Raw genomic sequence first — 12,426 nt, 5'->3', positions numbered from 1 at the left:
TGAAGATTGACAATGACAAAAATATCAATTAAGAGGTGATAGAGTTTAACATCCTGTTCATGTGAAAGTTATTTATGCAAAATAAATAATGTACATGAAAATTATTTAAAAATCAAAATCGCCATCCAATGAATATAGTAAATTCATTTAATCGACAGACATTTTGTGCTGTCCTACAAATCATTGCCATATTATTTAACTATAGAAATACAATATACTGTATAACACATTTCAATGTATTATTTTTAATATGAAATAGTATGTTATTTTTATTTATTTTATATTGATCAATGTTATCTTGACTGAACATCTGTTAATGGGGGGGGGAATGAAGTTATTTAGATTAACCCAAATATATGAGATGACTGAAAGAGACCACACATTCTCAGAAACATGCTCAAACTGTGGCGACTAAAAAAGTGAGGACTCATCTTAAGAAAAAGTAAGACAGAATTTATCTAAAACAGTGATATTTCAGAAAACACAGGACATGTACTTGCGATACTTTACAAAATTATTTACATCACTTTTTATTTTCAATGTATACACAGCATTGTTGATCATATCAAAAACAAAACCTGACTCGTAGCCAGAGACTCCTGCAAGTTTCATTTTCTGCCAATTTCTTTTAGCCAGTTTCTCAAGACCCTTTACTTATGGTTTGCATGGAGGAAGACAATTTTATTTTCTGTTTCTGCATAAAAAATACATTTTGGCCTAACAAAAAAAGGTATCAATTATGCCTAAACAGAGTTCATTTGGAGCCTTGCTTGGCTCAGATGAAATGCGTCAAGGCTGGTTTCATCTCTGTGCAGAGTCCAGCGTGTCCCACCAAACCCTTCCATCACTGGTGAGCCCCATTGAACAGTGCTCGAATTAATTCCATTTCAATACCAGTCAATACAGGAATTGAATTGAATTAGGCATGAAAATCCAAAAGATCAATGCTGTACACATTGGTAATTTCCCAGTTCAAAACTCAATGTCAATTCCTGGTTTGGCTGAGATGTGAATGGAATTAACTTCAATGTTGCCATGGAGCGACCGTCCAGAGTGACCCCTCGTCGTGGACCATTCCTTCACCTTTTCCTGAAGCTCCTTGTTGGGGTTAAATCTTGGGGCTTAGATCGCGGGGTCCCTTCACTAGGCCCTGCTCCTTGCGCATCACAGGCGCGTGAATGCTGCAGTCCCGTGCCTCACAGAAGCCGGGCACTCCTGCGTTGCCTGCCATGCCAGGCTGGCCCAAAGCGCCTGTGAAACCACGGGGCCCTCTGGGACCTGCCATACCGTTCTTTGGCTCTGCTGGGTGGCCTGGCAGCCCTGTGGGGAAATGTTTTTAACAATTGGAGGTGGTGTCTTAAAAGTTCACTTGAAAAGACTTCCTGCTAACATCAATGTTGAATAAAACCACACAATGCCTATTCCAGTGAATCTGGATGTGAGTTACAGATACTTTCCAACAATTCTAAGACAAGCAATTTTGAGGTAGACCTGAGAGTTTCACACCAGTGGAAACAGTGTCCTACCTCTGAGACCTTGATGCCCATCGTGTCCTGGTAGACCTTTACCAGGCTCACCCCCCTTTCCTTTCAGACCTTTTGTTCCTGTGGAGTAGAACAGAGAGCTTGGGGGTGCACTCTGAAGCTATGCCACTACAAAGGAGCTCCACTAATTTTCACTTGAAATGAGCTTTACTGATCAGGGTTTAGTTTACCTGTAATCAAGTTTGGTTGAACTAAGACATTTGGATTACATACCTCTTTCACCCTCTGCCCCCTTCTGACCATCCACTCCTGTGTCCCCTTGGATGCCCCTGCCTCCTTTGACTCCAGCTTTGCCCGCTTTACCCTGCGAGAGAGAGAGGTCAACAGAACTTATCATCGTTTGGAATAAAGGCCTTCCTTAGTAGATATGAGTTGGTTTGGGGGATGTGTGACTCACGGGTTTGCCTGATTCTCCAGTTGGTCCCCTGGTTCCGGGCGGCCCAATAAGTGTGCGGTTGTTGATGGGGCAGCCTTGGGAACACTTGGCCCGGATGGAAGCTGCATACTGGGAGATCTGGGCTATCACCACTCCTTTACACAGCTGCAATACCTGCTCATCTGTCAGCCCAGGGCCCTGAGGTCAAAAAGCTGGCAATCAATCAACCAAGCAAGTAATCAATCGATCAATCAGTCAGTAAAAGTTCTTGCTAGATATGGGTCAATGTAAAATAAGGGGGAGACCCTTCCTCCAGGCAGACTGGAGTTGGCTCCTGATACGCACAGGGGCACCTGGCACTCCTTTAGGTCCAGAGCCACCTTTGACTCCCAGGTCACCGCCTGGACCTGGCTCTCCTCTGGAGCCTGGGATGCCGGGGGGTCCATTTCGTCCAACAATGCCATCAGGGCCGATGGTACCTCTCTCTCCTTGCTACCATTCAGAGATGAGGGGAAGGAAGGAGAGAGACAGAGGGGGGACACTGTTCAGTCACTGAACACAAAAAGTCACGATTTAAACTCAATCTCAATACTTCTACCTAATCAAATCATTTAATTCTCAATACTTCTACCTAATTAAATCATTTAATTATCAATACTTTTACCTAATTAAAACAGTTCTATTAGGATTTTATGACATAACAGGAACTCAACTCTCTACAGTATGTGCTGTTGTGTCTGCTGTCATCTAGGAACAACCTACGGTTTTTATGTGACCTAGAATGGGTGAGGGTGAAAAAAACACATACTTTCACAGAATGGAATATACAAACCTGTCCTTTGTCACCACGCTCTCCAAAGCTTCCCTGTTTGGAAAGAGGAACAGAAACATTTTTGGTAAGAAAAACAGACCCACTACATCAATGGAAACAGGAAGTAGATAGATGAGAGTGACGTCGGCTCGGCCTTGTCATATGATTTACCTTGTCCTCTTTCTTTCCCTTCACACCAGTTCTTCCAACACCACCCTGAGGAAGGAACAATCAGCACATGAGATGAGTCAGTAAGATGCCATGGCAATGATAGGACTGCTTATTACAGCTTATCAGTCACAAAGGAAAGACCCAAACATAAACAGCAGATGACCAATACACATCCACTTTCATTTACTGGTGTGTGTGTGTGTGCTTGATTAACTGTGAGAAATTGACTGGTAATTTAGCAGTGTGATGGGGAATGTAAATAAAAGGTTACCTTCTCACCATCAGGTCCTGTCTCCCCTTTGGCTCCCTAGAAACAACGCATTAAATCAACAATTGCATAATCATCAAAAGACAATGATGATAACTGTAGTGGTAATGACAATGTTGGAGTAATGACATATACACACAGGCTGGGCCTGCAGGCCTTTAGGTCCTGGTTTCCCTGGAACTCCTGCATCTCCTCTCGCTCCTTGAGGCCCCTGTAATATGAAACACACACATAGGTAAACTGCTGCAAATACACACATACACACACACTTTAGAATGAGAACCCTTGTTCAAAAAGAGGAATTTAGTTCAATTCCAATGACAGATCATTTTTAATTGTCTAAACTTATAGCAAGATACATGGTACTCTTGCCACAACATCTCTGACAGTTAAGCTGTCTTTTTTAACTAAAACCAGAATGACCATCTGTGTTTTTAACTGGCACTGAAACCTTTTCAGGGACTTTACCAACAGATCTGATGTTTTCAGGGACTTTACTAACATATCTGTTACCTTCCTTGTTTTGACTGTCAACAATATCACATGGGTGTCTGTCCACCCACACGAAACCCTTAAGCAACATGGCATTTACATCTGATTAACAACACTGAGGGGACTTTACTGAGGAATGTGGGAGTGACAGTGTCTGTATTGTGATCTGTAGTCTACTGTGCACATGTGATTGAGATTAGAGCACCTCATATAGTGGTTATAAAGCCTGTCTTACCCCAGCTCCTACTCTCCCAGGAGGTCCCCTCACACCACGATCCCCTCTCGCGCCCTAGGAGGGAAGACTGGCCATTATTCACAAAGTATTCATTTAAGTATTAAAAGTACATGTCAACTTTTAGTTTATTTAGTAAATATTTTCTTAAAACTGCATTGTTCGTTAAGTGCTTGTAAGAAAGCATTTCACGGCCATTGTGATGATGTCATCCTGATATCCAGCATGCAATTCTCCTTCACTTTACCTTTTGTCCAAACTCTCCAGGAAAGCCGATCACCCCAGGAACTCCAAGAGGACCCTGAAAAATAAACAGTAAATGTAGTTTGTTTGGAGAAATCCCATCAACAGATTCCTTATCTATTTATTACTAATTTAGTGGTTATCATACTGATACTCACATCCTCTCCAGGCTCCCCATCACTGCCTGGCATGCCCCCTGGGCCTTGGTCACCCTGAGAGAGAGGAAAGAGAGAGATACAGAGAAAACAGAAAGTGGAAGAGAAGAGAGCAAGGGAGACATTGACACTACAGTATCAATCTAATCTCCCACGTGGAGAAGGCGCTATCGTTATGGCCAAAAGTGTTTAACAGCCACATGACTCACGAAATCAACAATAGCAAAACCTTCAGTGAAAATAATAGTATGCAGTTTAGGGAAAACACCCATGAACACACATACATCTTGGGGGAACCAGAGTAGTTTCTGTGAAGAGTAAGGGCCAATGACTTTTGAGCGCAACTAGAGTACTTTCTGTGAAAACAACATAACTCCTGTCCCCTAAACATACCTTGTGACCGGTCTCTCCTCTGCCTCCTGGCTCTCCAGGATACCCCTATAAAACACAGAAAGAAAAAGCAAGTTAGGATTAATGGTCTCTCGCCATGTAGGGAATAGCATAGTCTTAGTAGATAAGGACAAACAAGAGGTCCAAATGGAGAGATGAATGGTGTGACGGATAGACAGACATCCATCTTACATTGTAGCCCATCTCCCCATGGTCTCCTGAGAATCCAGGTGCTCCAATCTGACCCTGTGGAAGAGAACGGATGAGATGGAAGACATTTTAGACAGGAAATAGAAGTTATACGATTTGTTTTAAATAATGAGTTATTCAACCCCGGTTTAATTAACCATGGTCACAAAGCAAGGTTGAAAGGCGCTACCTTTTCCCCTTCTGTTCCCTCAGGACCCTGTTTCCCTTCTGCTCCAGTTGATCCCTGAGAAGGACGGAAAAAAATATGTCTCAACATGGCCAGAACAAATTACAATAATTTGTATGTTGTTTATATGTTAAATGGAAATTATCACATCACATAGCCTGTTTGAGGCTTTCACATCATAAAGTATTGCTTCTAGTGAGAGCTGTGTAAGGAGCTGAGTGAATAATTGATTTGAGCATGTTGAGAATGTGGTGAGTTGTGGTAGCAACACTGAGCGGTGGCAACTGTTGTGAGTGGACAGTGTTGAGTTGTGGGAGGCACCATGTTTACCTTGATACCTCCAGTTCCATCAGGCCCACCAGGCCCTGCCTCACCAATTGGACCCTAGAAAAAGACAAAGAACTAAACACATGAGTAGGGCCAGACTGAAACATGCTGGGGATTTAGTATCACATTTCCTTACACTCATTTGAGGAATAACTTTATTTTATGCTACAAAAATGACCAGGTAGTGGATTTCCTTAGAAAATCCAACGGTAATTGGTAATTACACAATAATAACCTATGGATTGTTTCTTTGAGATGAATTGAAATAAAATCCCTGCTATCAAACCAAATATGGTTTCCTACAAAACATAACAGCTAGATTGTGTCAATACTCACAGTCTCACCCGTTACCCCCACTCCTCCGCGTGGCCCCTCCATACCGATGTCACCCTGTTGAGGATAAGGAACACACTCAGGCATAGACAGCTTCAAATTGTCAATTAAGATTTTTTGGGTGTAATTAGCGGATACTTGTGATGGCATAGTGGTATTCTATGATGCCATGCTGGTACTCTGTGATGTCTCTGTGGAACAGTGGGGGTTTATAATGTCATACCTTTTTGCGGGTTTTGGGGTCTACCTGATGGATGCGGTAAAGGAGTCAATGAAACGCAGACCGTTCCATTGACCATATCTGTGGTGTCTTTCAATACAACTCGGAAACTCAGAACCTCTGATTTAAAATGTACCTACGTTTTTTGCGTAGAGCTTCCTGGTGGTCAATTCTGCTATTTTCCAAGTGGAAAACTCGGGCCCCATCTTTCTACAATACCTTTTTAAGAGTTTCTGAGTTCCGAGTTGTCTTGACCGTGGCAATACTGGTTCACTGTAATGTCACACTGGTTCCCTGTGATGTCATACTTGTCCTATGTGATGTCATATTGGTTCTCGGTGGTACAGCAAGGGTTTTATGTGATGTCATGCTGTTTCTTGTAGGTTTAAACTTTAGATGAACATTATGGTGGCTTGGGCTGTTATTAGTGAACATTCAAATAAGATTTTGTGAAGGGTCACACTGTTTTTGATATGGGGTTATAATGGCTTTTTAGGTAAAGATTGATTTTGTTTGATGTGATACATATTTTGTAGGATGCCGGGCTGGTTTTGAGGAAGGGTCTTTACCTTCAGTCCTAGCACCCCTGTCTCACCTGGATCTCCAGGAAGACCAGGCAAGCCCTGTAGGAGAGAGAAAGAATGAGAGACAAGGTGCAAAAGAATGGAATAAAATATAGACCAAGAGAGAGAATGAGAAAGAGAAAGGGCGATCCTAGTTGTTGAAGCTCAGCCTTTCACCTCAACTACACAACATAGCCACTCTCCAGTTCTGAATAATAAAGAGATCGCCATCTACTGGCCATAATCAATATAGAAAAACGTTGCATTGCCTGTGCCATGTCGCAGAATTTAGACTAGAGCATAGAAACAGATCAGAGCAAAACAATGAAAGAGAGATACATTACATCTGTGATATCCTTTGGAGGCCTATTATTACCTGGGCTCCAGAGAAACCAGAGGCACCGTCCTCCCCATCAGGCCCAGAGTCACCCTGTAGAGATGACAAAGGTCAATACAGCTGTTGAGTCAAGTTCAAGGGTAATGTTGACGCCATACTTTTAAGTTACAAACATTCCTCCCAGGGAGATACTGTTTCTCTTTTGAGGTTGTGGCAAGCCTGTTTGCAGTGGGGTTGGGCAACCTGGGTTCAAGCCTCGCTTAGGGAGTTGGATAGTGTCTAAGGCTGATTTGGGTGAGGTCTTTTATTTTACTTTTTTCACTTCCTCACCTCAGGCCCTGTGTCTCCTCCTCTTCCTAGAACTCCTTTGAATCCTTTGTACCCCTGAACACAACACACAGGAACAATATCAACAGCATTACTCCAATAAGGATATGAGCACTATGAATTTGATATAGTGACTATACAGTGATTAACACTTACCTCCCTTCCCTGAGCCCCAGGGAAGCCATCTCTACCTTGCAGTCCTCTGGCTCCCTAGATGGACAGACAGATAGACAGACAGATATTTTGTTTAGGCCAGAAAACAGAAGGATACCACAGGATGGTGGTGGATGGGGTGAGTTACCCCCATACAACCCAAATCACTTAAGGACCCAGTGAATGCTATATAAATGACATTTAATCAGTATTAATCAGCAAAGTAAATGGATGTTTGCTGTTTATAAGGTTCTAAATTACATTTGCACCTTCGTCCTACCTTGGGCCCTGCAAACCCAGCGAACCCTGGCTCTCCAGGCTCACAGTTACAGTCTGTTGGCCCCTCCTCCCCCAGAGAAGCCTCCCCACCACCAGGGACCTGGAGCGACTCTTCGTAGGGCTCCTGCTCGTATGGTACCTACAGTTATAACATGATATCATCTTACATGACAGAACGAACACAATGTTACATGACATGCTATTACTAAACATTACACATAACATACTTTCCCCCTTGACTTTCCCTCACCTGTGTGGTGGTGGTGTAGGGGTAGGAGTCCTCTGTGATCATGCTCACACTGGTGGGGGCTGGTGCATAGGGGTCATATCCAGATGAGGGTTGCTGCTCCTCATAGCTGTGAGTGGGCTCCGGTGGGTATTCCTCTGCCAGCGAAGAATGGGTAGGTGGAGGGGTTTAAGTGAGGGAAATGTTTGCATTCTGGCTTTTGATTAGAGGGAGGGACTTTGCTATGTTGTAGTTATTACCTGGTTGTGGGTATCCTGAATGTTCATAGTTGTCGACCAAGGAGCCCTCATAGGTGTGTTCATCACCTAATGACACAAAACAATAATTGAACAAGCCTGAAACAATAATTGAACAAGCCTGAAACCTTCCCAGTAAAATGATAGTCTGTTTACAAAACAAAATAGCTTGTTATTAGATAGATAAACCAATTTAATGTTTGTAAGCAAATATCAAAAATGTTTCATTGTGGTGACATGAGAATATAGGTCTATACATTTTAACCGCAATCTAGGTCAACTGAAATAAAATCAAGATATAGCCTACTGTTTTAGCTTACCTCTAGAAATGTGGATAATTAGCTAACATCAAACAGTAGCTATTGACGCGAAGGCTAAAGGCGCTAAGAATGCACGTCAGGCAGCTCACCTGAGTGGTAACCAGAGTACTCGTCCTGCGCGTGGGAGGGGAGGATACACAATAGGAGCACGAGCAGCTGCGAGATAACTGACGCCTGTAGAAAAGGCGGGAAAACAAAGCAAGGTTAAAACGACCATGTAGGCTGTAGCCTATTTCTTCGCCGCTATAACGATAAACAAAAGGTAAAGGTTGGAAGACCTACCTTTGTTGGAAGATGGAAGACCTCTCAGCTCAAAATGAATAGCCTGCAGGCGTTCTTATTTCGTTACACTTTTAACTCCTTAATAAATGAATAACTGTTTTGAGGACGAAAAATTTGGTGACTGTAGACGTCTAGGCTAATGAAGGCTAATGGATCACTAAGAACATCTTATACCAAATAATCATGGCCCTTTTAAAATGTCAGATATATCTCCCTCTGGTGGTGGTTACGCACATTATAACAACTCATTCAACTCAAGCCCATGTTTTCTTGTCTAGGCATTCCAGACATGTATTAATTGCCCACTTGTAGGCTATGAATAATATTCAACATTTATATGGTCTATATTTGACTAATTCCTTGACAAACATCAGATTTCATATCAATCATAATATGACATCTGTAAGATCATAGGTCTATAGTCATATCATGAGGCCTGCAGTAAGCCTAGGCTACAGTTGGAGTAGGCTAAATGACTACATTTAGGAATCGACAATTAGGCCGATGATTAATCTGCTAAATAGGAAAAATGCTAACTTTATTTTCATAAAACTGTATGTACTGTATGACAAGCAGCAAGTGTGTGTATCCTACTTCAAAATGAATTCACAAAAAGCAAGAATTTGTGGAGTTGTTGCTTGGGGTTGTTGAAATAAAAATTGGGCTGCAAGGTGGCCTATCAGACCATCACTAGAAAAGGCTATATGTTATTAGGGGAGATGACCAAAGATGGTCTGTGGTTGGGTAGTTGGCCGGAATATTTGGTCAATATTTGTTAAAAGACACGCTGGACATGTCACGAAGCCTACATTTCTGGTATTGCGCCATATGGCTAAATCATGTCCAAAAATAGAGTAGCTTCTTTTTATTTTCTAGAGAGAAAATGGGCCAATAAACTGAAGTCACATCCTTGGATTAACAGCAGCCTATTGGATGTCACATGACATGAGACATGTGGGAGGAGATTCTGCAGGGATCAGCCACCCAGGTGATAGGGTTGTATTATGCTCTGTAGATTTAGGCAAGAGCTCATCTGTGCCTTGAACAAGATAGAGATGAGAAATACAGGCTCAAAAAGCTCTTTGTTAGGGTAAAACCACAAGGTGAGCCACAGCAGTTCTCAGGCCCTTCTCACATTCCAGGGCACTTTCTCTGTACTCTAAAGGCTCTCTTCATCCATTTACATTTTAGTCATTTAGCAGACGCTCTTATCCAGAGCAACTTACAGTAGTGAATGCATACATTTCTTTTTTTTTTTTAAATCATACTGGTCCCCCGTGGGAATCGAACCCACAACCCTGGCGTTGCAAACACCATGCTCTACCAATTGAGCCACATCCCACTCCTCTGAGATGATAAAAGGCCTTTTCTCTGTTTGCTGTGATGTCAAGCAGCTGTCTGTCCACCATGAGTCCACCACTTTTCATCCATGCCATTTCCAGCTTTTTATTCAAAACTCCAGAGGACATCAATAAAACACTTGTGCAGTAGTCTATAATGGACTTAAATAAATGATTAAAAGACAATGAATAAGAGCACATGAGCAATAAATAAATGTCAGTGTATACATGACAAATGGTGCTCAATGATAACGCAGATAATTGAGTCTATCTGTTGAAATAAACCAATTTATTTGGAGTATTCCATACATTACCTGGGCAAGTACCCAGAATGTAGAGTTGACGCCATACGTCTGCCTGGTGGTGTAAATCGGTGATCCCCACCGACCTCCAGGCCCCCTGGGACACTGAGGTGCAGTGTGGGATATGGACTGCGCACCTCCACTAACCCTAATCCTTCCATTTGAACAGTTAGTAGTCATGAAAAAGCTTCCTTACTTAGATTAATTCTCCAATATAATCACTATTCATTAAATAGTAATACACTATCCACAAAGAATTGCTGCAAAAAAATTAGAAATGTAACTGCTTCCATCTGTACCCAGAGTGTAAACTGAGATCCTGGACTTCTTGATTGATGCAAATTTGATGTTGTTCATTTATATTTAGCTACCGTTAACAAAAAAAAAACATACATTTACCCAAACTGTCAAACAACAAAATCACCTCTCAAAGTTGTAAAGTGCAATGTTTCAAGCATGTCGGTTGACTTGTTGTTGTGTGTAGTGGAGTGCTCTGTAAGATAAATAAAGTAAAATCGGCACATTCCTGAGAAACGTACATTCTAAAGTAATTACCTCCTAACTACCCTTAATTCAGAGGGAACTCAAACACTGTTAGGGGCTGCATGTGAACCACTAGGCTAATCCTCCTGAAAATAGGTCACATAGTATTTAATTTAAACGCCAATGTATATTTAGGTTTCTTTATGGTCACAACACACCAGCTAAATCAGTTCATGTCAAATTCAGTCTCACACAGTACCAAAAATAAACCCTCATTACCGCATCATTACACAACCAATAGTTAGATTAGGTTCCTCAATCCAGCATCACTGAGTACACCACCTGCGGACCAGAGAACCTAGGCCCAAGAACCACACTACACTATTGGACCAAACACAGAGTTCACATCCATAATCTGGCGTAGCAACATCTCAGAAACCTTCTTAGACCATGCCTGCAGTACCTGCTTACCTTCACCCTGGGGGCTCCCATGGTGCTGGTTCTGTCTGTTTGGTTCTGTATAATCCACTGAGACCAGACCCTCACTCAACGTATCAGATAGTCCACAGGTTTTAAAAAAATAAAGACAGAAAAGTACAGTTTATTTCCTCCCTGAACTGTACTCCTTACAGCATTCTCGCTCCCCACTCACAGCACTGGTCCCCCTTCCTCTCTCTCTCTCCCTTGCTCTCCCTCTCTCAGAGATCCATAAGGTTCTCAGGCAGCCACGGGCTCGGCTCCCTCTTCTCCTCGACAGGGTGAGAAATACCTGAGTCTAACCCTAACCCCAAATACACACAGGGGCAGAGACCCAGACAGAAGAGAGGGATGAGCGAGTAAGGAGAAAATTATAAATACAGAATTAGAGAGGGAGGGTTTAAAACAGATGAGACTAGTGCAGGGTCCATTTTGTTGTGAGCATTTCAGTATACTGACACAGTTGTGCAGGTCGTGAATACCCTAATAACTAAAAACATTCAAAGGTTGACATTTGGAGCTGTTCAAGTAGTACAGTTAAGGTCAATTCTATAGTCATTCAGTCCAAAAAAATCAATTGACATTCTGATTATGAATTGAATACCCATTTAAAGTAACGGTTTAACAGGTGATCAACCTTAGTACCAATTGAATAGTGTTGTGACAGATATTGAAAAGTATTTTTATCCCATCATTAAAAGACTGCAGATGCACATTGACCCCAGGCCTGACCTTTTGTGTCCTTTTGACCTGCTGGTAAAAGTGTGCCAACTATGGACACTCCGGTCCAACATTCAATACAGTACACACTGAGAAATGCACAAACTGCCCTGAGGGGTCTCAACCAATAGGGTTGGTCTGGGAGGGGCCATTTACACCTAAATGATTACATTAATATACTTATCTGATAGAAATGTGTAGATATTTCTGACCATTTCTAGTCGCAACATGGAAAGACACTGACAATTGTTTATGCAGAGTTCTTGTTAAAAAAGGAAGTAATCCATGAATTCTAAAGTAATTGTGGCTTTACAACACAAGTCATTTTTGTGAGAATGAAAGGTAACCTTACTGAAGTAAGACTTTTCTCTGAGTACTTCTAAATAAGGGCCATCATACACACGAAAGCTTTTACACAGATT

At 42.0% G+C, this 12,426-nt stretch overlaps 1 protein-coding gene across 2 annotated transcripts; it reads right to left on the bottom strand.

The window, feature by feature from the left end:
- Positions 1-432: 432 nt before the first annotated feature.
- On the bottom strand, positions 433-11,626 carry LOC106605362 (uncharacterized). 2 transcript variants are annotated; one of them, XM_014200887.3, is made up of 26 exons: positions 11,279-11,626; positions 8,490-8,574; positions 8,084-8,149; positions 7,848-7,981; positions 7,599-7,736; positions 7,322-7,375; positions 7,169-7,222; positions 6,878-6,931; positions 6,508-6,561; positions 5,722-5,775; positions 5,389-5,442; positions 5,062-5,115; positions 4,875-4,928; positions 4,686-4,730; positions 4,296-4,349; positions 4,142-4,195; positions 3,898-3,951; positions 3,310-3,381; positions 3,174-3,209; positions 2,903-2,947; positions 2,753-2,785; positions 2,266-2,412; positions 1,942-2,118; positions 1,758-1,848; positions 1,527-1,604; positions 433-1,320 (listed from the first exon to the last, which is right to left on the bottom strand). In XM_014200887.3, exons 1-26 carry the CDS (start codon positions 11,297-11,299, stop codon positions 1,109-1,111), a joined length of 1,974 nt encoding a protein of 657 aa, XP_014056362.2. In that variant the 5' UTR covers positions 11,300-11,626; the 3' UTR covers positions 433-1,108. The 2 variants fall into 2 exon arrangements, with proteins under 2 accessions (XP_014056362.2, XP_082831463.1); XM_082975337.1 differs by lacking the exons at positions 8,490-8,574; positions 11,279-11,626 and adding an exon at positions 8,401-8,477.
- Positions 11,627-12,426: the final 800 nt, after the last annotated feature.

The sequence above is a fragment of the Salmo salar genome, chromosome 05 (genome assembly GCF_965601325.2).
Source record: "Salmo salar chromosome 05, fSalSal1, whole genome shotgun sequence".
NCBI classification, from domain to species: Eukaryota; Metazoa; Chordata; class Actinopteri; order Salmoniformes; family Salmonidae; genus Salmo; species Salmo salar.
Note: the sequence above shows the minus strand (reverse complement) of the source record. Positions and strands in the feature narration are given on the sequence as shown.